The sequence below is a fragment of the Ammospiza nelsoni genome, chromosome 3, assembly GCF_027579445.1.
Source record: "Ammospiza nelsoni isolate bAmmNel1 chromosome 3, bAmmNel1.pri, whole genome shotgun sequence".
Classification (NCBI taxonomy): Eukaryota; Metazoa; Chordata; class Aves; order Passeriformes; family Passerellidae; genus Ammospiza; species Ammospiza nelsoni.
The window spans coordinates 56043727-56071616 of NC_080635.1; the positions used below are offsets into that span (position 1 = coordinate 56043727).

At 37.3% G+C, this 27890-nt stretch overlaps 1 protein-coding gene across 3 annotated transcripts in view; it reads left to right on the forward strand.

Moving 5' to 3' along the window:
- Positions 1-27890, forward strand: part of RGS17 (regulator of G protein signaling 17) — a 69722-nt gene that overhangs the window by 29915 nt on the left and 11917 nt on the right. For all 3 annotated transcript variants that reach the window (XM_059469277.1, XM_059469279.1, XM_059469278.1), the window contains exon 2: positions 9616-9759. In XM_059469277.1, the coding sequence (XP_059325260.1) occupies positions 9641-9759 (119 nt within the window). In that variant the 5' untranslated portion in view covers positions 9616-9640. The remainder of the gene's footprint in view (positions 1-9615; positions 9760-27890) is intronic.

Genomic DNA, 27890 nt, shown 5'->3' on the forward strand with positions numbered 1-27890 from the left:
AAGAGCCCCTGATAACTCCTCCTGACTGTCCTGTGCTGGTGGCTGGATCAGTCTCCCAGTTCCCTCTGCACTGGTGAAGCCCCAGCCATGTCTCAAAACCAGCTGTAAGGGACACAGAGCCTGGGGAAGGGAGAGCACCAATTAGAGGCTGTAACAAAGCCTTGAGGACCTCTGTGTCCACAGTGCCCACTGCAGCACATCCATACATCCATGAACCATTCTGCTACTTAAGAAAAGAGCCACATTATTTTTATAAGTGGGAAACCCTCACATGTGACTGACCGTGAAGGATGTGATGCTTAGTATCAGCAGATGGAGAAATGAGTTGCTATGTGCAACATGCAGGTGAACAAAGTAGCATTAAACACAGGACAAGCCAGTACAGTGAAAGATTCAGACCATAGAAATACAGGACTTCAGGCAAAAAACCCTTCTCCAAGCATGGTGACAGTATCTGGTTCTAATACCATGTGCCAGCATGGTGGAAAAGAGCACATCCCTTGCACAGAGTAGAACTGGTCTTCTCTCACTTCCTCAGACCAGCAAGCATCAGCACTGTCTACAAAAGTACCAGGAGCTTGCTATGAGTTTAACAGAAGTAGCACAACTTGTGGGAGAGAAGTGGAGATTCATTACAGGGGGGTGTGCACCAGCCTGGCCACTCTCTGCCAAGGACAAGTATTTCTTTAGTTCTATGGCCATGAAGTTCATAAAAACTGTAACGTGAGCAGAACATGGCACCTTGACCAGCCTATCTGAGTGTAGTGCTTGCATTCACCTTCTCCCACTGTTCCAAGCCATCAGAAAAACTTTAGGCTGTTGCTGCTTCCTTCCACCTTCTCCTCTCCCTCTGTCATACCATATTAACCAAATACCTTCTCTACACCATACTATTCTCTTAATTTTGTTTATACTTATTATTGTATTTTATATTTTTTTCCTTTTGAGGGTGGCTGAGGAAAGGAGGACTGGAACACACAGAGATAATGTCAGAAGATATCTCAAAAGTCAGTCAGTGTAACTAAAATCAGAATGACTACCAATTATTGAGTTATTTCAAAAAGCCTATAGTCAGGAAGCCTTTTTGAAGCTCCTTCTGTTTAAATTTGAGTCTTTCATTTTGAAAAGGAAATTGAAAAAATAAAGGGCCTTTGAAGTAGAGGATGCAAGTCTTCATCTTACAGTGAAAATATGGATTCTGTCATTTCAGAGACTAGAACCATGTCCAGTGTGCTTTCAGAAAAGCTCTTCTCACATTAAAACAATTTTCCTAATCCTTTCCTTTGTCTTTCAACCCTTCGTAGCATATGCACCATAAACAAAATTTATGTGCACTTATCTGATTAAAAGTTGCCATTTCTGCAGATGAAAATTCTCCAGAATGGTCTTATCTGCAGAAAAAGTAGTTCACCAAAAATAAAGCTTGTTTGACACTTGGATCACACCTGCAAATCTTTTTAGCCTATGTTGGCTACAAATTCTTGTGCTGTGTCTATGAATTTTTTCTTAAATTTCTGCAGAAATTTGTGCAGAGTCTTTGCAGTTCACAAAACCCCCAGATGACAGCTGGCTTTTTATACAGACAAAAGGCTTTGAGCACAAGAAAACTTATTTAGAAATTACAATGCTAATGCATAAAATAAAGCTCTCTGGGTTCTCAAGTGTCTTCTTAGTGTCCTCTTTCTGAGAAATGTCAGAGACTTTAACAAAGCACTTATTTTCAGCAATATGTCAAGGTTTGTATTTCCCCACTGTAAGGAAATTATCTTCTCAGCTTTCTAAAGTGTTATGTGTGTAAGTCAGTGGAAGCCATGCTAGCTATAATGAATAGGAATATAGATGTCATGTAAACAGGATTCTTAGATGTTTTTCAAACACAAATATGAATAAAAACAATGCACTTAAAAATAAATAAAAGGCTTCCTGATGAGTTTTATATTTTGCTTTTTATAAAATGTTCCCGAAGACTGTAAAGTGCTTTAAATCATAATTTTAATGCAGCTTCTTAAAAACCACATGCAGTCATCTCAAACTTTTCAATAATGCATTACTGTCAGGTTTAATGTTTTGTTGCTGAACAGTAATGTCTGATTCAGAAGCACAAATGCATATTTACTTGATGACGCGAAGATTTAAGCAAGGCTTCTTCAGGATACCAAGTTCCCATAACATAATAAAAAGAAATCTCAGACATCCTTTTTGAGTACAGAAGTATGGGAAAGTCTAAAAAGAATATTACTGTAAAAAAGACAAGGATTTCGTAGTGTTCAGCCAAATTGCACAGTTTCAATTTGAATGAATATTTGTATAGGAGTGTTCTACCCTAAATAAAACATTTAATGTCTGAACACTTTTTGCCAGTTTTCCACTAGATTTTATTTTCTTTTTATCCTATCCTATAATGGATAGAATTTCCACTTTATGACCTTCTCAGGGCTTGCTGCAGAAGACTTTAGAAACTAGAGTCCTACATCTCCAAGTCAGAAGACCTGACAGGAGAAAGATGTCTGTATGGCAGTAATAAATCATGTGCCTTGAAATTTTTTTGTTGAGCTTCAGTAACTAATAGAAGAGCAAGGTATTTTGCAGTAGACATTCGAGTCCTCAGTTCTCCAAAAGCAAAAGTCAGTAGGTGCAATAACTTGTTCTCTGAGCCAACAGGTATTCAAAACCTAGGATGTCAAAAGTTCAAGATAACTCACAGTTGCACTTCTTCTGGTAGATTTCTTCTTTTCCATCCATTACTTTGTATGAATTTATTTGTGAAGTAGTGAATGACTTTCAGGATTTATTAAAGAAACCATGTTGAGGTTTCTCTTGTGCAGAGTGAATAGCATGAATGCCATTGCTGTATGATGGCTGTTAAGTGGTCAGCAGCACCCAAAAGGATGCCTATAGTACTGCTGTCTTGATTTTGTGCTCACTCAGCATTGCGAGGGGAGTATGGAAATCTTTTTGTAGCTCAGAGACATCTGTTAAAATCTTGTGGTCTGTCTTCATTTAGCTTGAGGTACCTTTAAAACATTCCTCCAGATGAATGAAGACAGCACAAATAAAAAATCGATGTTGTGTTAGGGCTGTCTTTGCATTGCAATCAGTGATATTATTTAACTGGCAGCTGTATTCAGACTGTGTTGCATAGTTCTGTTACTCTAGGAAATCTGTTCTTAAAAAGCACTATGGATTCCAAACAGTATATCATACTGCCTTTAAAACAAATAGGACATCACAGATCATTAGATGTGCCACATTGTAGCATTCTCTGAAGGTTTTTGTTTAGTGTTTCAAGTTAAAAAGTGGTCTATACATTGAAAATTGACTGACTACTGAAAAAAACCCTGACTATTTGAGAAAAAAAATAAAAGCAACAGTATTTCAGGGTTATCTTTGTCACTCTCTTGCTGACTCTTTTACTAAAACCCAAGCAACCAAACAAACCAATCAAAATCTTATAAAGGTCATCCAATTATCCCCAAACAACTCATTAAAAATATTTAATAAGGTGTTAATGTAACTCTATTCTAATAAACATTGAGATTTTCCAAATATATGGAATATATTCTAAAGTGGTAGTTTGAAGTCTTGAATCCACAGGATACAAAGTCTTCCTCAGTGTACATTTTAGTTCTTACGGTGAAGCCTGGATGGGGTCTTAAACGGATATTGTCTACCTTAATCTTAGGTTTTAAAGGCTTTCAAAACCCCTAAACTTAAAAACAATCCTTGTTAGGAATCGAGTGAATGCCAGTAAAGACAGTGAAAACAAGTATGGTTAAGAGATCGATAGAATCATATCTGGGTTTGAAATAAACTAGTATAAAGTATGAATTTAAGCTACACAGTTGAGGTTTTGGCCCTTTATTTTCAAAGTCAGAAGAAGAAAAGCAATGTGGGAGTACTGATGTGACAGATCACAAAAAAAGAGATATTTTAAGGGCTAAGTTTCTTGCCTGCAGAGTAAATCACCCTCTGTATCCTTAAGTCATCTAGTGCACCTTTCTTTTGCAAGGTGATCTTGCTTGCCTATTGCAAAGTTTGAAAAAAGACAGATTGCTCTAGCTGATTCTGCACCAATTCTGCCCCGAAATTTCAGCCATTATGTGTCCTACCTGCAAAAAAAGACAAAATGCCACTTCTTTGCTGTATAAAATGGTACGTGTTTATCCTCATCCTTATATGATCTCTCTCTTCCAAAACAGCTTTTAGACAATGGTTCCAGAACACAGGAAAGGATAGAAACTCTTCTCAACCCCCTGTGGAGTTACAAGATTTTTCTCTGATTTCATAGCTCAGGAGCTTCTCCGGGGAATGCCTTCACAATGCTAAGAGGGGGACAGAAAATATTGCAGGGGGGTCATGTGCAAGGGAAGGCTCCAAAACAAGCAAAGAGGGCCAGATGGGACAGTGCCAAAACTTCAGAAAATTCAGTACTGTAATGACAGCCTTTTGAGGAAAGGGGGGAAAAAAAGAAAAAAAAACTTTTCATCAGAAGAGAGACATCAAATTAAATGATTGAAATGGTGCAACTTCTGTTTATTGCCATGTCCAATACCTTGAGAATTGCTGGGAAAAACACTTTAAAACCTATCTAAAAGTTAGCACAAATCCTACAGGAGGTAGAGAGTTGGGGAAGTGTAACAATTGCGAAATTGCCTTTTTTTTCATTTTCTAGAGTTACTCTGTGGAATTTGAAGGGACTGTAGTCTGTATTCAATATGGCTTCCCAGGTAGTAATGTAATAAACCAAATAATTCTTCCATCAGTTATTTCTTTTGAGCAGCCTTCCCAAGACAGTTCTCTGCACACAAGGGGTTTTCTGTAATAATTACTCCTGGGAACCCAGTGAAATAAGTGGTATTTACACTATCTAAACACAGGAATAGATCCTTGTGCTATTGGTTTCAGAACTAATAGGAAAGCTTACTCCAAATTTCTAAGGGTTTTATAATATTCATAATCTTCCAACACTGGAAGTTTGAAGGCTTTCACAGACTTCCTTACTCTGCAGCTTATAATAGCTATCTGTCTCATAACTGGTATAAAAAACAGTTGCTCTACCCTTGGGCTCCTTTCCTCAGCTACAGAGCAGGGCCAGCAGATGTTATGCAAAATGAAGTCCTCCATGATTGTGGGATTGTTCAGAGGTCCATAATACCAACCTACTCCCAAGAGAATGAGTCAGTCCAACCAGCTCAAATACTATTTCTATTTCCTATCAGTACAAACAGAAATCATAACACAGTTAGTAAACCATGCCACCAAATGGAGGCAAAGAGCCAGATGCAAAACCAGCAGAAGAAATTGATACCTGTGATAGTCTGAGAGATCATATGTAGTATACCAAGGAGAAAAACTGTTCATTGGACAAAAGGCTCACCTTAACCAACTACTCAGTACTTTTGCCAAGCTAGAGGGTCTCAGGAAGAGTGAAAGTGGTGAAAAAGCTAAAAGGTAAACTGAGATCTTGGAGACAGTGTGTATTATTTGTACTGTTATTCTATAAGGTCTACTCAGAATCACTGCACAACATTCTAGTCCTTCATAATTATGTACTAACTTTCACACTCCAGAAAAATTGTTCATTTCATCGGAGTCACTTGCTGAATCAAAGATTCTAAATTTCTTTTTATGCCTTGGACCAAGGCACCAAAAATAAACCCTCTGTCTGCTCAGTCTCTAAATATAGCCAAGAATTAAGATATTCCTGCTTCTGCTTCCTAAATAATCTAATGGAATCAATTACTGTTTTGCGTAGATGACATCTGGTATTTGCAAATAAAACATGAAACATGAAATCCAACCAAAATAAGCATGAAACTGAAGTTTACAGCCATCCAACTACATCCTCAGTAAATGTAATAGGTTTGATTCACAGAGTGGGTTTTTCATATTATAAATTTCAGCTTAAATCTCTCTGAGAGAAAGTAACACAAGCAGAAGAATAGGGCTGAAGACTTTGACTTCAGCCACTGGTTGAGCCAGTGAACACTTCGGTTGTTTACTGAGAACACTGTCCCATTGCTTGGAGTTTCAGCCTCCTGCTTTTATTGGGCAGAACACCAGTCATGCCAAGCAAAATCATTTTTTTTGGACCATGAGACACAGCAAGGTTCAGAGTGAACACCAATGTCAGCTGTGGAAAGGAGAGAATCTGAATTGGATTAAATACAACTTTTTCCCACTGTGGCAATAAGATCTTTCCCCATTATATTTGGCAGCTAAGGATAGTCCCACTATATAATATCCATGTTTACAACCCATTTCAGAATGTATCCCATCATAGCACTTCACTGGCATTGCAATTAATGCTTTATTCTGCTGGAGCCGGAATCTCCTTGGATATACATACAGGACTGGGGGATGTTGCTTGCTCTTTCTTCCTTTTTTCCTTCCTTCCTCAGGAAAAGAATTCTTTACTGTGAGGGCAGTGAGGCACTGGAAAAAGTTGCCAAGAGAAATTGTGGCTGCCCCATCCATCCCTGGCAGCATTCAAGGTCAGGTTGGATGGGGCATTGAGAAACCTGGCCTAGTGGAAGGTGTCCCTGCCCATGGCAGGGAGATTGGAACCAGATGATCTTTCAGGTCCCTTCCAACCCATTCTATGATTCTGACTCTGTGGTTCTTTTCTTTCTTTCTTTTATCTGTTTCTTTTTATTTTTCAAATACAGCCTAAATAGATAAATGTAACTTTACCTGCAATGAAGGACTGCCCTCTTCCTTCACCAAATAGTGCATGGCCAGAAAGGATATGGATTATGTGCCTCCCCATACTCCAGAGTTGTTATGACATAGCAAACAAGCCGTTCTATTCTAAAGACTGGCTAGACAGGCTCTGAGCAACCTTGGAGGAAGTAATTTCTCCTGAAATGCTCTACAATGGAGAGCCATATTTCCTCACAATTCTGTGTCCTACCAAACTTGCAAACCTCTGAAACAGTTTGCCATGGTAGTTAATACCAAAAGATGAATGCTGGAGACTTTTCAGTAGTTGAGGTTGCTGGTCAGGATCAAAGGTGTAAAACACTCCTGTAAAACCCCACTTCTGACTGTCCCTCTCTGCCATATTCTGTGTGTTGGGAACTGCAGTTGCAGATTTTACCTTTCTGCAGCTGCATAATTCCCACCCATTTCATCATCACTTGCTGACAGTGTGAGCAGGAATGGAAGAAAGTGGTCCCCACATTCTTTTTGCTGCCTGATGTTCAGTTTTCTCCCCTGCCCTGTCCAAGTTCTCGAGGTAAATGAGAAAGTCACTTGAAGCAAGTTAAATCTATTTTTTTTTCTTCTCCCTCTAGATTAAATTTCAGTGATGGCTATTCTTTTATCAAATTCACCTGGTCCCTGTACAAATGCTGCTTCCAACGCAGAGAAGGGAATGAGTGACTGTGAGCTGTGCAGGAGAAAAGGGAGAGGGTTATTTATTTTAGTGGCAGCAGCATCTTGTGGTGTGGTAAAGTTTTTGTGAAACTACATCAAAGTCACCAGTGGTCATCATCATGTCTGAATGGATAACCTTCATCCTGTCCCCTGTATTTATAGTGCCACATATTCTATCCATAGTACATGTTATATATATATGTAGCTAAAATGGTGAAAAAAATGCTTGACTTCAGGTACACAGGTGGAATGAATGGGATTATAGGCAAACAATCCTTAAATATGGATGACTTACTGGCTTCTGAAACTAATACATTTTGTTTGGTTTTTTTTTTGTTGTTGTTGTTGTACAAATATTTCTAGAATCACTATCTTACTTAAAAGAAACAAACATTCCATTTGCAAATATCTGGCTTTAATTCCTTTAACCACAGTCATTGCACTTGCTGAAAAAAATACCATTTCACAGCATGACACAGCTATCTATGAAATAATTTAAATGCATCATGCACAGTCAGCAGAAGTTCTGCATTGTAATTTGGAGAAAAGGACTTCATACCGTCACTTACTCTCTGAGCTACATATTATGCTTCAACAATTTCCCTTCCTTCCTATCTATTGAAAAAACATGGGCAGTTATTGAGTTACACCAGAGCATCCCTTTTTAACCCCAGTGGTTTGCATTTGACATGAAAAAAAAAAAAGGTGTGGTTTTTGTTTGCATGTCATTTTAATTTTCAAGAGCAGCTATAAACCATAAGTCATATCAATGGCATAAGCAGGTGCAACTACCAGTGATAGTTGCATGGCTTTTCATTGTTTGATTTGACCAAACACTACAGAAATTACTTGATTCTCCTCAGTGACAGTATACATGGAAAAGGTAGCTATGTAAGAAGCCAAAATAACCACCAACCTTGAGTTTCTTGAGTTTTAGAGCATGGGTTTGAGTTCTGAAGCTTAGTATCCTTGCTGTGTGTGGTTGTCTGTAAGCTGTCTAGAAGGACACTATATTGCAGAATAAAAGCCTCGGGAGTTTTAGCAACCATGTAAATGATAACTCTCACAGCTGCTGCTTGAGTGCATGTAGAAGTGGCATGTCTCTTATTTGTCTGTGCATGGTGTACCCAGGTGACAAATCAATCAGATTTTACCTTTCCCCAGCACCCCTGGTTGTAGCAGGATGCCCTGGGAGTATGGAGCACAGTGCATGCTGCTCACACCAGGCCATCTCTACCTGCTTCTGTTTTAAACCAAGCTCCTCCCCACAGTAATCTGTTAGCACTTTTGCAAAGGCAAAGGTACCAAATTTTACTCTAATTTGTATGTTTGTATTTGCTATTACTCTGGGAAACTTAAAGTTGTTGTAGAAAGATGTGAGTAATTAGAAGGATCCTGACATCTAAACCTTCCTAATTAATGTAATTTATCAGTAAATGTTTAACTTCTTTGTAAGACTAGATAATGCATGGTATACTACTTCCAGCTGCATATTTTAAGTCACTGGAAGGAAAAAAATCTTGGCCTAGTAAAATCTAGGAAAAACTGGCAATGAGCAAAGATCTGTGACTTTGAGAAAAGATCTTTTGAGAAAAGATCTTTGACAAAATAGTCTCAAAGTTGGAAAAGTATTTTATAAATACATATTTACTATTCATTTTATTTACCAAGAATAACTCTTAAGTAACAAACCTCTCTGTTATGTCATATGAAAATCTTGGCCCTTACCAGACAGCTGCCCTCAATATAAGATCACGTACATCAATTTCAATGGTCCATCATAGACTAAAGTCAAAAGTAAAAAAAAAATCAGTTTCCAACTCATGTTGAAGATGAATAACCATCCTGCTGTATTTTTAGCTGTATATTTAGCACAATGGAAACAGCTGTGATAGTCCTATGGTGAGGAACAAGGCAGTCTCTCCCAAGTGCTACAAAAGCTGTATGGCTTGCTGTTAGAAACACTGATAATAAAGAGCTCTTTGAGTGCAGCCTAAGCAGTAAGGATGGGCTCTATTCAGCAGCCCAGGAGCCTAAGAGTGCCACTGAGATGTGCTCTTCTGGAAACTGCTTTCAACACACTGGAGCTATTCCTTGGCTGGCTCAGGTGATGGTCACATGCTTTTGTTGCCATGTGCTGTGAGAAGCAGTTGCATCAGGCATTGCTGTAGAAATGTGAATGTAATTTATGACGGTCTGTAGTAATTCTGTACATCTCTTATGTCTGTGTTCTTATAGCCACTTGGGCACTGAAGTAGCTGACATGAGAAAGAGGCAGCAGTCACAAAATGAAGGAACGTCAGCTGTGTCTCAAGCACCTGGAAACCAAAGGCCCAACAACACATGTTGCTTTTGTTGGTGCTGTTGCTGCAGCTGTTCATGGTATGTCCTGTAGTATATTTGCTTCCATATCTGCCACAGGTAAACAATGAGAATGGAAAGCACTGAGAACCTGTTAACTTCTGGGAGAGGAGACACAGTTTAATTTTTCACTTAAAAATTTGATTTAAATATTCCCTGATTTGGTTGGACATCTTGTGATGGGGAAGAGGAAAGGATAGTAAATTCAAGCTATATTTATCCTACTTAAGCCATAACTAAATGAGAAAATTTCGGTTGTAAAACATGTATTTGTGAGTGAGAGACTCAATAATGAATATTTTATAGCTTGCATTCAAAACAGTTTGTTCTGCTTGTACTTCTGATAGTGCAGTTCTCTGCATTCAGGAGAATAAAAGGGAGATGGTCATAAATGTGAATATGTGGTATCCTGTTATATTAATAATATAAATAATATAAATTTATAATTTATATCATTATAAATTATAAATAATTTATAATAATATAAATAATAATATAAATTCTGTAAATCTGAAAACATGAGGCTTAAATTCCTAGTGGCCTAATTTTAGTGGCTGCTTGTCCTTTCCTCAACAAAGTGTTCACTTGTAAAGTCAAAGATTTAAAGTCAGTTCCAAAAATAGCTTTAAATTCTCAGTGTCTTGAGATGCATCAGATCTTTATTTCTTATTTTTATGAACACAGTATTGAAATATAAGGTAAATGACATTCAGTACTGTTCAGAGCCTGTGCATCCTATTAACCAGACAATTCAGTGTTTTGAAGTCACCATTCCTCTGTGTATCTGTGTTATTTTCACTTCAATCACCCATCTGGCCCCAGTCTAAAACCTGAGGCTATTTGCTTCAGTATGTTTAAAAATACTTACCAGTATATATGCACTAGGGATAGGTTTTTTTCCAAGATACTGCCACATCCTGGAGGCAGTGGCAGGGGGGACCTGCCTTGGCTGTTATTTCCAGTTTCACCTGAAGGCAGAGTGTATTGAGAGCAAGGATGAGCCAGAGCTCATGTTTTACCAAGAAACTTTGCAATATGTTCAATCCATATTGAGAAATAGGTGGAAGTGTATTAAACAGGAAGCAAAGAGAGGGTGTTTTGTCACTTTTCTTTCTGCTCTGGGACAAGGGCACAATGTCAGCTATGCTCTTACAGTCCAGAGATTCATTTACCTGTGTGCTATTTCAGGAAGTGATCTTTATCAGATACCACAAGATAAGGATAAAACAAGTAGATATGCACCTCCTCAAGCTACCCACAGTAAAACACCTCACAGCTACTGTGAATCTGCAATTTAGGAATTTCCTGGCCCAGAGTTCCTTTTTGTGTGGTTTATAGACCTTGGTGGAATTTTCTTTCCTTAATTTGGCAAAACATTTTCTGAAGCGACTTTCTAAACTCATCTAAAATTTTGGCACCCAGGGTTTCCTCTAGCAATAAATTCCTAAGAGGGCCTGTGTACTCCCTTTTATTTGTGTTAACCTACTAGAAATTAATTTTATTTGATGCTTCCTTTTTCTTATGTGAAGAACAGTGACTAATCATTCCCAGGATGGTCAAGATTTTACGGAGCTCTCTCATACCTTCCTTCACCTGTTTTGTCTTCCTCAGTCTTCTCTATTTTAATCTCTGTGATACAGAAACTGACCCAGACCGTGATTTATCCTCATCTGTCCTATTTGCTCATGTACCTTATGCTCACTATATACCTGCTTATTCTATACTATTTCCTGTCTGAGATGTGTGACTAGATCTGTGTTGTTGAGACATGGATGCACCATATTATGTGTTTGCTCTTGAGTTTTGTTACTAATTCCTAGCACTCTGCTTATTTTTTAACAGCCCCAGAGATGATGTTTTCATGGAATTATCCACCCTGAATACAACATCTCTTTCCTGAATGAAAATAAAGCCCATCATTGTGCATGTACAGCTAGGGTTGGCTTTTGCCTTGCATGCTAGAATATTAATAATATTCATATAATGTTAATAGTATTCAATAAAATAATGTTAATAGTATTCAATAAAATATCCCTTTCTAAAACTTAATGACAACTGATTTCATTTTTAAAGCATGCTGCAACTGAAGAAATCTTAAATTTGACAATAATACTCTAGTTTGAAGCCTTGTGACCCTTGGAGTGCCTCCAGTCCTTAGAAGGCAGTACCATTATATATGTAAACAGCTTATGCACATTAAACTTACATTAGAGTAATTATTGATTAAAAACTTAGGATGTACCTTCAACTGCTCTATTAATTGTTTTTACTGTCTTTCAGGGTTTTTCAGGGCTTGAGGTTGGGATTTTTCTTTGCAAAGTAAATTAGATAGACCATGGAGAAATCCTGTTAGCTAGTTTTCAAGATTAAGTAAAATAAGTGATCAAAGGAACAGTTACATCACTCATGTTGCTAAAATCAAAAAGAGAGAAAATGTGATGCAATAAGTATTTTACAGCTTTAATTTCTAAGTTTCTGTGGTAGAAACTCCATTAGAGGAAAGATGGGACAAAACTTTGAAAAATGCAGTATGAAATGTTTGAGAACCTCAGTTAAAATTAAGTCATTGATTGTGATGCCAAATTTAATAATAACTTTTAAAAAGTAACTAACTTCATTATTCTCTCATATATAGGGGATTCTAACTAATTAATTCTCTAGGGTAGTTCTCTGTAATGGAAAAGCCTAATCAACAATTGTAACAGGTTCTCTGGACCTAATGTAATTACATTCTTTCCCTAGTTCCACAGGTCTTTGTATTTGAATAATATTAATTTCTCAAGAGATACCTGTCTGGAAATGTTGCTAGATTCATTAATTGGGAAGGCAATGTTAGAATTTTCTTCAGTTTTTCCATCTGTATGTGACTGCTGATAGCTCTTACATCTCTGACCATTTATTGCCTCAACTTGTTCACCATTCACAGAAGTGGTAGAAGTATGTGCAGATTTTATTAAAAAATGTTCCCTTCCTTCTGTTCAAAGAGCTAGTTCAGTAGTTCCTATATTCAAATAAATCATTAGAATTCTGAAAATGTCTTTTGTGAATCCTGTGAGACTTGTTTTTTTCTGTTCTACCCCATGTTAAAATCAGAATAGCCATTAAGTCTTCTGTTTACACAACAGCATAGGCAAATATTCATACCTTTGTTTGGGGAAATATAATTTTGCTTAACAGACACTTGTTAAGAGCAAAAAATTTGAGAAATTATTTGGTACATCTTATTAAAACCCTTTTAAAAGTTATTTTTCTCTAATATATCTTTCTTAAAGATAACAACTATTTGAAGGACTTCTCTACTGTTATGGGATAATCCTTGTAGGTAGCTTAGCCCCAGGCAGATGCTTACTCAGCAGCAGGATGGAGAAGAGAATCAGAAAAGTGAAAGTGACAAAACTCTTCCATTGAGATAAGGAGTTTAATTGATAAAGCAAAGTTGTGTGCACAAGTAAAACAAAACAAAAAATTCATTCACAGCTTCCCATCAGTTCAGCCATGTCCTGGAAAGCCATGGTCCATCACATCTTACAGTGACTTGAGGAAACAGATGCTACAAATCTCAACCTCCATCCTTCCTTTTTCTTCTGCAGCTTTTATTGCTGATCCCAATGTCATAATGTAGGGAATATCCCTTTGGTGAGTTGTGGTCCCAGATGTGTCTCCTCACAACTTCTTATGCACCCCCAGCCAGCCCACTGACCAGACAGTGTGAGAAACAGAGAAATCCTTGATACTGTTCAGTGACTGCTCAGCAGCAGCTATAACATTAATGTGTTATCAACACTGTTTCGGTCAAAAATCCAAAACATAGCACCACAAGGATAGCTATGAAGAAAATTAACTCCATCCCAGCCGGACTCAGTACAGCTCTTGGCACTGATAATTATCAGGACAGTAAATTGCTCAGTTTACAGGGACAAAGCAAGACTTATTACCAAGTTTTGCTCAGATTGAAAAATAGTGGAGATTAACGGGACTATTAAGATGGCTATTTTATTTTAATAGGTATGCTCATGAGGTTGTCCAACTAGTTTAAGCTCTGAACTTGTTTCTGAGTACAAGTAGTGAAGGTAACACTCAGTGTTTCTCCTCAGTGGAAAAAAATAAAGCCCTTCTGAAGCTCCCAACAGGAAATGCTTGTCCCGTTTCAGCAGAAAAAGAAGATACATCCCTGTGAAGATCTTCTATAGACCTTTTTCTCTTCACTGACCAGACATAGACCTTAGGCACTCATTTCAGGAAGACTTCCTAATTTAAGTAGCTAACAGACAAGTACCAGTCATGTACCTATGGCCCTGGACTGAATCACCCCCTGTCTTAAGCTTCTGCAAAGCTCCATTTCAATAGAGGACAGAAGAATGTGCTTCTTTATGAAGCATCATTTCAATGACTTGGGCAGCCTGAGACTTGCAAAATTTGCAAAAAGTCTTCTGACATGACATTCCATAATTTCCTCAATTACACTTTCTTCAGAGACTTGCCCATTTAGTACTTAGAGCTGTGACTTTATCATTTTGAGCTCAGTTTGACAAGGTTAGAGGAGTATGCCTGCTATTTCACCTCCTCAACCTTATTTAGAATCCATTACTCCAGCTTTCTGAGCAGACATGAAACTAGTTGTTTTCTTGCAAACACTTGTAAATTACATTCTTCAAAAAAAAACTCTTCAGGCACTAGCACAGGGAGGTTGACTTTTCTGCCAGTTTTATTTTGCTTTCTCCTTTATCTCCTACCCAGAGCAGGAGTCATATCTTTTTGTTCCCCCTTTCATAAGGTGCTCTGTGAATTTGAAAACTGTGGGACACTGATGCCCAATAATCTGTCTCCTTTTACTGCACACAGAAGGCTCAGAAGTGATCTGACATCTGCCATGCAGAGACTTTAGCAGTATGGCAGTCTGGGGGACATGGAAAGGCTTCCAGGGGATAAGTGAAGATGATCACTTAGCTTCACCTGTTGCTCGATTGAAGTGAGTGAGCTGAAGGGCCTTTACCCAAAAATGTAACCATTAAAACTGCTGAAGACTTGTGGAAGAGAGTTTCCCACACACAAGAGATCCCAGGGAAGATAGGGTATTTGCCATCTTGGCAGTAAACAAGAGTTGCTCTTGGCAAGAAGCCTTTCTCCTCAGTTCTTATAACTTGTCTATGACTGCTGTGAGCTACTCTGAAATTTCTTCCTGATGATGTTGCTGCACAAATATTTTTCTTTATTAAAGGGAACATTTTCCTTGCAAGAGTTTCACAGTTTACTTGGGCCTGCAAGAAAATATTTCTGCCACTTGTGCAATGAATATGAAATGGCAGACACAGTTCTAAGAACAATTTGAAATTGCATTAATACCCGTTCTCTATGGGGTTCAGTGTTATACTCTTAATAAACAGTGTGCTCTAAATGTAATAAAAAACAATCAAAAAAAAAAACTACTTTTTTTTCCTTTATTTTTTTTTCTTTTTGTATTTCCCACCTCTCTAGTAGTTTGAGAAGAATAACATTTTCCTGGCATGTTCAATCTTAGTTTGTTATCAAAAAATTGTGTCAAGGCTTTGCATGGGTCTATACAAGATTATTTCTGGGGGCTACAGTCATGGCTGCTTTATTTCATTTAACTGTGGCAGCAAGTTTGAAGGACAAAGAAGCAAAGAAAGGATGGAAACAAAAAAAAAAATAATGCAATACATTATAGCCACATGTTCATAAGTATGTGGAAAACAAAACCCATATCCTTTTTCCCATGCCTGTCTGCAGCAGAACTTTTAGACCAGGAGCAGACTAGAGTTGGACTGGTACAAAAAAGTCACGCAGGTTCCAGGATTTTGTTAAAGCTTCTGGCAAGAAAAGAAAATCTTTATCTTTGAAACAAAAGCACTCATTTAAAAAAATATATTTTCACTTTTAATTTTGTTTTTAATTCTTCTTTTCCTCCCTGAACACATAGGACAACACACTGAAACTCAATTCTCTGTGCTTTACCTTTTCAAAACATCACATCTGTAAAAGAGCGAATATGGAAAAGTGCATCAGGAATTTTTTTACTCTAGTGCAGAAGACAGAAGTGCAGGCTACTGTACTGTATTTTACTGAAATAGAAGGTGATATTTTTAAAAATATTTAATGGGAAAAGATGTTCCAATCTGAGCCCTTTTATACTTTAAAATATCACAGAACACCGTTACATTTTTACCACTTGCTATTACAGAGGTCAAAGATGAAAACATTCCATCTCTTTCCCAGAGAATACTTTATTCTGAGGGTGAGAAGGTTTAGGGATTTGTGCTTTGTGCAACTATGAGACAGTATCATCTGATCATCAGAGTGCAATGGGCAGTACTCGTGCTTTCTTAGGAAAGTAGCACCAGTTCTTTGATGGGTAGTATTTAAAGCTGGATAAAATCCATTATCTGTCTTGTCACAGAAGATACTGAACATTATATTTATGAAAATCAGTCTAAAATCACATTGTCTTTAAGTCCACATATCCTCAGTGCTGAACCCATGAGAGAAAGCTGGCAGACATTCCTGTTGGTGATGGAATGCACCATGGAGTGAGTGTGGACTGCGGATTTAAATATCTGGTCTTCAGAAATGGGCCTCTCAAAGTTCCCTGAGATACTTAAAATAAAAGAATTAAATTCTCAGCATTTGTAAAAATAATCAGGATACACACTGAAAATAAATAGCTTGTCATGTTGGTTTTTTTCATACTTCTGTAAGTTAACAGTGCTTATTAAATACTGCCCAAGAAAAGCATTTCTCTTCCCTTTAAAGCAAAAGAAAAGGATGATCTCTTAACTGAAGAAAAAAAAAAATCAGAGCAGGGAAGCATGTCTTCCTAATAAGTATGAAATTTAATAAGCTCTTTTTCCCTTAGAATTAAGACAGGGGAAGTGATTTTGCTGGAAATTTATGGATGTTTAGGTCCTCAGGGCAGGCTGGAGACAGGTGGCTGTGTACATGCTTGCTTACACAACTGTCCTAGGGCAACACAGCCTGACTTGCCAACCTCTGGGCTTGCACCCTTGTGTGACACCGGTCCAGATTGTCAGTGCTAGCCTAATTCCTGGAAGCCTGCTCTCTCCTTGAGCCAGACCACAAATTTACCTCATATGGGATTCAATACACAGCTTATCTCAAAGCTCTAGAGCTGGCAAGTAAAGGCAGGTTTGACCACTTCTTGCACCTCCCTGTGAAGCAGATGTGAATTGCTGCCTTTTCAAAAGAGGGGGGCACATTTCTTTGCCACAAGGTGTAAAGGTAGGTAGGCTCACAGATATGCTAACTGCTTCTAACTAGTAGCCTATCACTTTTTCCTGCTTCTAGAGTAAGACGTGAATGCAGGAAAACAAGATTTACTGGTAAATCAAAAGGACTTTAGAAATAAGATTTTCAGAAAACAAAAACTTAATGTAAAAACGACTAAAGGAAGCTTAAAGTTAACCTATTCAACATCATGAGAAGCTGCCTTGGTCACTATGGATCCCTCTTCTGAATCAATCAAGTATATCTCATCTCCTCTCATAAAAAAGCATCTAAGAAATCCCTTAATCCAAGCTAATGCACCACCTTTTGTCTTCTTCCTTTCTTCTTCTCAGCTTCTTGCCACATACCTCCAAATTCCTGTTGGAGCACAAGCTCTTGCACAGCCTTGGAGTAGGGGTGAGGACAGTGAGCCACCAGCTCCCACAGCAGAAAGACATTTCCACGGGAAATTTGCCAAGAAGTAGATTTGATGCAGGCCATTGCTTTCTGGGACATGTAAAGTAAATTAAAATCATATCCTTCTCTGGGAGAAAGCTGTAAGCTACACACTGTATTTATTTTGGCAAGTGGTGCAAAAGGGTATTCACTAAGATGCTGCCAGTCTACCATGAAATCATGGTGGAAGCACAAAGATACACAGGACAATACACAGATGTTCAGCATATATAAATAATTCTGAATTAGTTTCCAACCAAGAACCGTGGTTTGAAAAATATTTTAACACTGTAAACTAAGTCCATGCAAACTGATAAATGTTTCTGTTTTCAAAGGTATGAGGAAAACATGTTTCTCCCCATAATAAAAATAGAGGGCTAATGCAAAGAGTGGAGCAACAGCTTCTTCTGCAGCTGGTCTGTTATTTTTCATCACAAGCCAGTGGTAGAATCCTCACTAACATCAAAATCAGCCCTGGGCTTTCTGTGCCAAGCTTTCCTAGTATCAGGATTTTAGTCTTAATAATTTAAACTTTGAAAGTTCATTTCATTTTGAGGAACAGATGGAGACTCATGTGTTTGCTGATATTTTTCCCCATCTGTGATAACACAAGCAGGTTAGAAAATGAGTAGACTGTAAATATAATAGACTAGGAAATTTTAAATAAATGTTTCTGAAGATTCACAAATAAAATGCAGATTCCTTTGTGTATAGTACTACTAGGATACAAACCCCTGATCAGTCTAACTGCAGAAAATAGTCCTATTTCAAGCAAACATTTCTGTAAAGAAAATCAGTGAAAAAAAAACCCAGAACTGCAGTTCTTCTAAATTGAATAATAAATACATGCTGAGAAGAGATTTGGGATTACACAAGGCTCATTCTAATTCAGTGGTGCAAAAGATACCAACAGTAGCTCCTCAGAAGGAGAGAGCATACTAAATCTAGTTAACTTTAGAACATGATCTTGATTCTGTCCTGGCACAGCACTCAAGAGTGTATTCAGGGACAGCTGCTCTTGAGGAGACTGGAGGGAGAGAAAGCAGTGGCAGAATCACTTCCACTGGTGAAAAGCAGCTTGATGCCTCCTCTGAGGCTGTTTAAGAGATGGATTGCTTCAGAGCATCAGTGTCTTGGCTCTGCCTCACCCCTCATACCCATTTCCCACCTGCCTGTGCCAAAATGCTGTTCAGCTTGGTGTCTGTGGAACACTGGCTGGAGGAAGATTCGTAATGTCATGACAGATTTTCTGTCACCAGAGCACAGCTTGACTGTTGCTGTGAAGAAAATAAAAAAAGCATAAAGAGTGCTGAGAATGCCTGAGTCCAGCTTATGCTGTGAATTACAGATATTAAGAGTTTTGAGCCATTGAAATCTCCCCTGACAGGGTTTGGGCTGCTTTTCATTTTCTTATGACAAATTTGCAGTTAGATATTTACTCAAAGATGCATTAACTCAGAAGTCCATGGAAAACCACATAAGCAGAGAAGTACATGAAAGGTCACAATGGGTCTGAGATCAAAATATTACCTGAAGTAAGGCAGGTTGATAGATGGTGACATTTTAAAGGTGCCAAAGTCCCCTTGCAGACCATCTGAACTTTATTCATTGTAGAGTAATAAAAACTTGAATATTCAACATGCAAAAACAATAACAAAACAGCCTTATCCAAGTTAGACACACTGACAGTGCCTATACCACTAAGTAAACTAAGCAGGGCCAGGGTCTAATGGGCTACAGTCAGCCTGTACAGTAAATTATTAGCAAGTGTTAAATCCCTGGCAGAGATTTGACCAGTGCCAAAGTGCATTCCCAACCAATGGCCTGTGGCAGAAACCCTGTTTTGGGCATGGGCTTTAGTGGACTGGGGCTATGTGGTGCCAGTCAACCTCAGGACCCTCCCAGAACATTTTATCTGCAAGAATAAATGCATCCTGTAGTTCCAAACCAAAAGGGAAAAAAAATTAGGCTGCTAAAATCTGTCAGCAGCAGAATTTCTATCTTGCATACATTTATTTTTTAACTGTGCATAATTCCAAATTGGTTTAAGATGCCAGTTAAAACAGGAATAAATGTCTATCACTTTAAAGATTAAAAATGAGAATATTTAATGGAAATGAGTCTGGACCTCTGTTAGGAAGCACTTATTAGATGGAGATCCTCTCACTGGAAAAGTGGGTCAGACATTCATTATGTGAGTCAGAAAGGCAAAAGAGATCTGAGTCTTGTCTAGTCACCTTTAATAATTCCATAGCACATGCATTTGTCTAGATGGCAGCTCTGGTTCTTCTGAAATACCTGGTTGAAGGCCAGGTTACTGGCAGATGCTGAGCACCCATTATGAAGGAATGGGTAATTTCAGTTCTTGTTGACATCCATGCTGAAAGTGCTTCTCAGCTGAGGGCCTTGTCTTAAAAAATTTGGAAACCAGCACCAACAAAACAGATGTCTGTAAGATGCACAGACTGGCACAGAGGGTCTCAATCCTGTTTGTTATCTGGAAGAATGTAAAGCAAATCCCCCATTTTACTTGACTGTGATCTGGATAAGCATCAACTGGTTTAGTCAAGGCTAATTTCACAAAATATGGTGTTGCTCCTACTTTAATACCTGAAAACCCAGAATAATAAAGAAAAAGTCATTGCAGAAAGTGAGACTAGGCTCATTTATCAGAATTAGTTGAGACCATTAGGTTTGCTTGCTAGTGATTTGGAGGGCTTTTATTCATCTAGCTACCCTTTGAAGGGATACAATCTCCATTTATTTGAACAGTACAGAACTGTCACTTTTAATTGTCTCACATATATGAAGGAATTGCTTGCAAAATAGCTGTAGCCAGGAGTAAGGATGCTGCAGATTGTCTAGTAATTAAATGTATCCATCATACAAGATGGAATATGAATGGTAATATTCTGAAGGAAGGAATGAAGCCAGACTAGCAATCTCTTGGGTGACCTGACAAGAGAAATACATCTTTGAGTTGGATATTGCCTAAAGCAGAAACCATCTCTAAACTAATGGAAGAAAGCCAGAGTAACTCCATCAATTTTGCTAAGAAAACTTTGGCAAGCCTTGGGTTTCTTACCTGTACAAAAATTACATTCCACGTATGAGAATAAAAATCTCAAAAAATATCCTAGAAAGGACTAGCAGTTTAACAAAAGTTGTAATTACTTCTGTAGTGGCTATCATTATGTAAAAGTAATATAATCTCTTTAAGGTAAAATCCAGCAGAAAGTATATTTTCTTACAGATTTTCAGGAGAACAAAACATTGTAAGTAAAAAAGAGTTTAGGAAATCAGATTGCTTTAAATCACTAGTCCTTTCCTCTCTTGCGCAGTTACATATTTTGCTCTGTGTTAGTCTAAGTTTGAGGGAGATATTGTCCTTTATTTCAGGAGTTCAAGTGCAGTGCACATTGGTAGTTTCCATCTGCCTTTGAGCTCCTGCTGAGCTGCAATATCTGCAGGTAGGAAGATTAAATAAGTCGACAAGAGCAGAGGAAGAAAACAACACGTTCAGCAAGGCTGTCCATTAAAAAGACCAGTCTTCTTTCACATAACATTTAACCTGCTTCGACATTGAGAACAGTTCTCTCCTTCATTCTGAAGTCATCCTGAAATGTAAATATAATTGCTTTTTTTTAAAGTAGCCCCCCAGAATATTCCTCAATTAGAATATCTTTTAAAATATGTTTTTTGTGGCACTACTGGCCATGCCTAGAGCACTATATCCAGTTCTGGGCTCTTCAGTGCAAGAGCCCTGGGTATACTGGAGATTCCAGCAAAGGGCCTCTAAAATGATTAAAGGACTGGAGCTCCTCTCCTGTGAGGAAAGGCTGAGAGACCTGACATGGTTCCACCCAGAGAAGAGAAAGCTCAGTATGTATAAAGGCTTTAAGTGAGTGAACAAAAAAGGAGGAGCCAGGGTGTTTTCAGTGGTGCCCACTGACAAGATACCAGAGGCAAGGAAAACAAGCTGTAACAGAGGAGGTTCTATCTCAACATCAGAAAACACTGAACTCAGTGCACTGAACTCAGTTTTAAGACTAAAACTCAGATCTTAAATTTTTGCAAAACATTTCTGAGGGTCTTTCTGAGTATTTTAGGAAAATATCCCTTTTATCAAGGGTTTTCCAGCAGGTTAGTTTTTCCATTACCAATACATTTCAGAACATTTTCTAAAAGACAAAAGAATCAATATGAAAACTACATCAAATATCACATTGCAAATATGAATCTATGATGGAAGAAGTATTGACATGTGGATTTTTAATTCTACAAGGCTTTTCTTTCAAATTTATCATGGGGTCCAAAAGGAGAAGGTAGTTTGGACAAATCTGACAATTTTCTGCCAAACATACACTAATTTCAACTTTGATGGAAAATACAGAAGGAAAATATAACTTCTGTCTCTATAAAGAGACTGTTAATTTGACTGTCCCTTAAGAAGAGAAAAGGTTACCAGATTTTATGTCTATTCCATTTAAAAATATTAAATATACAGGAAAGGGAAGAGAGTGAAATACTGCAACTTTGCTAAAACCTTTTAAGTACTTGCTTTACAGAGCACATCCCTCTATGACTTACTTTACTTTAGCACTCATATTTCAGTAAGGATGATCTACCTTCACTGTGCCATGTGGGATGCAATTTAATAACCTTATATAATGATCTTACATAAACTCCATCTTGGCCAAGATTTCCCATTTACAAAGGGATGATTATCCTCTTAAGCAGTAGATCATTTGGGTTCAATTCTGCTTCTACTCAAGCTGAGAAATAGCACAACATAATACTATCAGGACAGATCTAAACGTCCTAACAGACTAGACCTTGATAGCCTGAGGTGCTCCGGATATCTTAAACTGTGATTTCCACCAATCTCCATTTTCTTTTGTGGTTTATAGTTAAATCTATATTGACTTTTGACCAATTAGGCTGAATGCTGCACAGTATTAAGAAAGCACAGAAATAGAAAACCAGTAAGAAATCAAAAATCATTCTCCCCCAAATTCCAAGTATGACAGAGAGATACAATCTCAAATGAACTGTGAAGTTTCTTATTTTTCATGGAAAAGTTACAGCTCTCAACAAGGATGATCTGGCCTTATCATATACCTTTGAACAAAAGAACTCACAGAACTTAGTCCAGGTTTGCACAAGGAAGAAAGGTAGGACTCTATCTATCTGTACTATTTAAGTGTATTTCCTTCTGCACTCTTCAACATCTCACAGGGATACAAGCTATTCCTTCACACAGAAAAGTTGAAATAGCACAGCAATAGCAGCACTAAAAAACAAACACAGGAGAATGGGCAATGATTCTTTCAGTCACCCTGGATTGCTGCTACAGCATTGGTGTCAGAAATATGACAGTTAATGGGCCAAGATACCCATCTGTAGGCACAAGGGGTTTTCACTACATCTCTGTTCCTGTGTCCACACCCTCCACAGCCCTACTGTCAATGCTACTCTTCTAGAAATCTCAAGACTATTTTAGGGAAACGAGAATACTTCAAACACAACAGACAAATGCAATTTTTTGCTGTGCTTTGGTATTTTAATGCTGTAAGGCATTGTTCTTCACACTTCTCTCCATAGCTCTTAGTATAAACATGATTCTGAGTGAAAAATGGAGATACTGTTTGCAGCACTCTGGGAGATGAGGCTTTAAAAAACCTCATGAAGTATGAAGTTATCATGAAGTTAAGAGTTATAGCTGCTGGATTTCCTGATGAGCTGTTTTCTTAATAGAAAATCACTTGTCTTGTAATCAGAAAGCCTACTGGAAAAGAAATCTGCTGTGACAGAATGTAATTTTTCTGAAGAGCCTCTTAAATTTAAGCACAATATTTCATTTAAATCTATTATTTTACTACATTAACTAGAATTACTCACAAAGGAGTAGTAAGAATAATGCTAACAATGAATAAAACCAAGACAACTGATTATTTAATTTTAAAATGTAATGATAATTATTTTTAGAAATATCAAAAGGAGTTATGAAATGTCATTAAACATTTCCACAAACACTATTTTGTTGGAAACTCAATTCAGAAGTAAATTAATTTTAACTGTCAAATCTGTGCAAAACACAAACTCAGTTCCATTCAGCTGCATTCTCCATAAAACCCTGGTGAAAGGGCCTGTGAAACAGCTTCTGTATCCATCCTAGATAGGAAAAATCAGACCAGAAAGTTTACACCTTGTGTTCCTGCTTGGCCCACAAGATTTATGGTATGCAGAAATGTGCATGTGGGAGCCAGAAGTCTGCCTGCATTTAATATTACTGGATCCTGAGCAGGGGATCCTAACCTTTTTCAAGGAAAGCATATTCATGGCACATAGAAGTGCCCAACCCTCTGTTACAGACTATTTCTCATCTGTGTGCTCTTCAAACAGAGATGAAAAAAGGGGAAAAATATGACCTACAATACTACACACACTACATCATAAACGGAATCAAGGGGGAAAATACAACAAAGAAAAATTGGAAAAGTTGTAGGCTTTCTAGCCATTGGAAAAGACAAAGCATTGGAAGAGACAAACAACTTAGTTCATTTTATCTTACTTTTGTGACCTACGAGAAAAAAAGCCAGGCCAGTTATTAGTGCAGGCCTTGTAGTTAAAGGCTAAACCAATGAGACTACACTGTAAGCTGAACAAAGAACTGGGAGGTTTGTTACTCCACATTCCTCACCTGATGCTTTGAAATACTGGAGGCATTTTAGCTGTAATACAAAATCTCTAGGATGGTTAACTTGCAAATACTTGTATTATTAAGAAACAAAAAAAAAAATGTTTGGGGTTTTAGTTACATGAGGTATGACTCACAGATGTCAAGTTTATAAATTCAAGCTGGAGTCTATGCTGGATTGCTTTTTTCTTTTAAAAACAATTTGGATCATACTTGCCTCTTGCACCATCTTATCACCTAAGGCAAATGTAACTCTGGCACTGAAAAGACTCAGCACCACAGGTACCTGGACTTTTTGAAAGGAGTTTATAGTTTCAGTGGACAATGCCAAGTGGACTGATTATAGCCTTATGGTAATTGTTGGCTTTTCCCCAACACACTGCTTTCCTATGTCAGTCTGCTAAACACAATCTCATTATTTAGTTTTAAGCACAGGACAAGTAATTTTTTAATCAGGAAAAATGTAGCTATTTTTCATTAAATTTCTAACTTGTTTTCAATATAAAATTTTACATCCTACATTTCTTTATTGAATTCAGTGAAGACCTGTAAATCATTGTCTTGTTAAAGAACTGAGATCGACACTAATGACAAAAAAACCCTTCACTTTTTTTTTGATCTGTTTCTTATTTGTAAAAAAAATTATTATGTTCTGCTGACTGAGTTAAGACCATATTCTGATCAGTCTAAGCAAATGATTCCATAGGATTTTGACTACCATTTCCCTTCAAAGTCTCTCACAAACTACCAAGGCAGACATATGGGAATAACAAAATTACTACACATCACTTATATTTGCCTTGCAGACCTCCAGGCATCCATGTAAGCCTCCACTCTCAAATTCATTCATTGCCACAAATTTAGCTGACATTTTGAACATACTGGTGTTATTGGAAGAGTTGTAGATCTTTAGTCTTTCTTGCTATTCTTACAAACTTATAAACATTCTTATAAACTCAAGGTCAGATAAGAGATGGGTCCCCTTTCTCTCTAATAAAGCCAGGGACTTGAAGGATATAATGCAAGTTTATCTGAGCCTATAAAAATATCTAGTACATTATCATAAAAATAATGATTCTAGATCTAGTTTTTCTCAGAATAATGACTCTGGATATTATTCACTTACTGTAACAAAAAAGTGAATTCTTTCATTAACTTTAATAGAAACAAGTTTTTTTCCCTTTACCTCAGCTTTAAAAAATGAGCTATCATTGGATAATATTGTTCATGTAACATTTCATTCTCATCCTAATTTTGTGACATTAAAAGGGAGATAGAAGATAGTGATTTGAGATTAACATAGCTGTATTGTTCTTTATGAATGGGTCACAATAATATTGCAATTATTTTTCATTATTGTTGCTTTGCAAAGTGTAGCAAAATCATCATTCTCCTCTGTACATAAACACAGTCTTGACTAGTATTCAGTGACATCAAGTTAAATATTCCAGGTGTCAGAAAAAAATGAGGTGACAAAATGATTTTGAGTCATAAGTTAAATCAAGTTTCATAAAAGAAATTGAAGAATCTCAGTATAGTTGTCTTTTGCATTATCACACAGTATATGGTATATTGGGACTACATCTATCTCTGACATGTAACAGAGCATACCTCAGCATTTAGGAGTGAACTTCTGAATACAATTGTGTGAACAATTGATTTTTCGGTGACTGATTGTTGAACCGCAGTATTAAAGACAGTTTGATCAGGTTGAACTGCAATCAGAAATTAAAAAGATACTAGCATGCAGTTTTTTTGCATCAGAAATAAAACCAGAAAAAAATATATTTGTTCATATGGCATGATTTAAGCTAAACACTTGTAATAAAAGGAAAGGAATCAGAGAGCAGGGAGATCAGCAGGAGTACACCCATTTTGAATTGAAGAGTGAAGGTATTTACCCAGCTGGCAAAAGATTGAGACAAAGATGGGCACCAACACTAAGAGTTTTCAAAATCACCTTCCCCTCATTTCAGGAAAATGCACTAAACATATGTTTTTGTTTTCATGTGCAGTAATTTTTTGTTTAAAGGCCTTTCCTTTTCCAATCAGAAAACATATTTCCTATCTGAATCTATTTGGTAAATTTGGTAAATTGTGTTTTTCAAAACTTTTGGGGAATGGTCATTTTACATCATCTACCACTGTAATTTTAAAATCATAATTAAATCTTGATATATTGAAGTCTTTTGTGGGGAGAGAGTTGTTGGGGTTTTTTTAGAAAGCTAAAAATATTATGTCTCTTGATCTGATGATAATAAAAAATTCTAGGAGTAGCATAGGATGAAGTGCAATGCCAGTGAGATATCGTCTTTCAAAGGGTCGATCGGTGACAGAAACCTGTCAGCACATCTGTTATCCCCAGAATCTTATCTGTATATTGATTTTCATGTAAAAACAAAGTTGGGCCTTCAGATTATGTATGGACAATTGGCTTAATGTGACTTTTGGCCTAGAGTAAAGAAGATTTTTCTGTTACATTTGTGGCTTGAGGGCTCATGGCCCTACTGTGTGACATAAGCACGTCCAGCCTAAAGCACAGTCACTGCCCAAATTTCAGCCAAAAAATAGAAACTGAGCACAGATCTCCTAAACAGCCAACCCAATAGCCATTCACAGTGTCCCTGTTTGATTTCTACTCCTTATCTGCATGGCAGTACAAAAAAACACCCTTAAGGCAAGAGGTCTTAATAGTTTTAATTATCTTCAGTACCAGATATAATCACAAAATACTGTGAGGATATATTGCATATGAGGCACGTAAGAGAAGATACCTGAGCAAATAGTACCTGGTCAGCCATGCAGAGACAGAATATTAATCTTGGCACGTCTCACAATGGCATGGTTTTCTTGCCATAATGAAAACAGTAATTTCACTGATTTACCAGATTTAGGCTACTGATACATGAGAAAGTGACTCTTGGGAACCAATTTAATACCATTTGTTTACTGGGAATGCAGGGATGAAAGATCAGGTGCAAACTCTAAATTACCTTCAGTTTCTTAAAGGCAGTAGAAGGTAAGTGCAGCAACAGGGATGCAACTTGCAAAAAGGCTAAAACCATCAGCTGGAAACATCTGGAGGAAGAGTCAGTGAGATATTTGCTCTTAAATTAGTTCTACTCTTGATGAGTCTGTGCAATTAACTTGGCTTTTTTATCTTCTCATGCAATTGGGTGCTTCAATACAGATTTAGCTATGTAATTACTCAACAGAATAATTACTTAATTGCTTAACCTGAATATTAACAGCCAAGTATTAATAGCTAAATAAATAAATAAATAAATATCAGTTTTCTAAATCCTAGCAGTACCCCCAAAAACACATTAGCTAGAAACCTGGACAGACTTACCCTTATTTGTGGTCATTTGTTCAGTATGTATGCTTCTTCAAGTAGTCCCTGATCATTAACTTTTTTATTTATAAAGCATGTGAGGTTGCAAAATAGAAATACCTTCACTCCAAGCAGAAATTACTCATAATAATACTGTTGCAGTAGTTCAAGAAACTTATTGGTTTGTAGCAGTCAGGAACCCAAGATATATTAGAAAGGTACATCAAGTTCTGGCCACTGAAGTATTTTTTACTGTACTCTCCAGAGCAATGAAGTCAACATAGAAGTGGGCAGAACAAACCTTCCATACAAAGAGAGAACAAACTCATACTAGTGTTTTCCATTTAAACTCTGCCTTTAGACATCCCAAACTCCCTTTTTAAGGCATTAGTAGTTTTGGTGCACTTTTATCATGGGTAATCT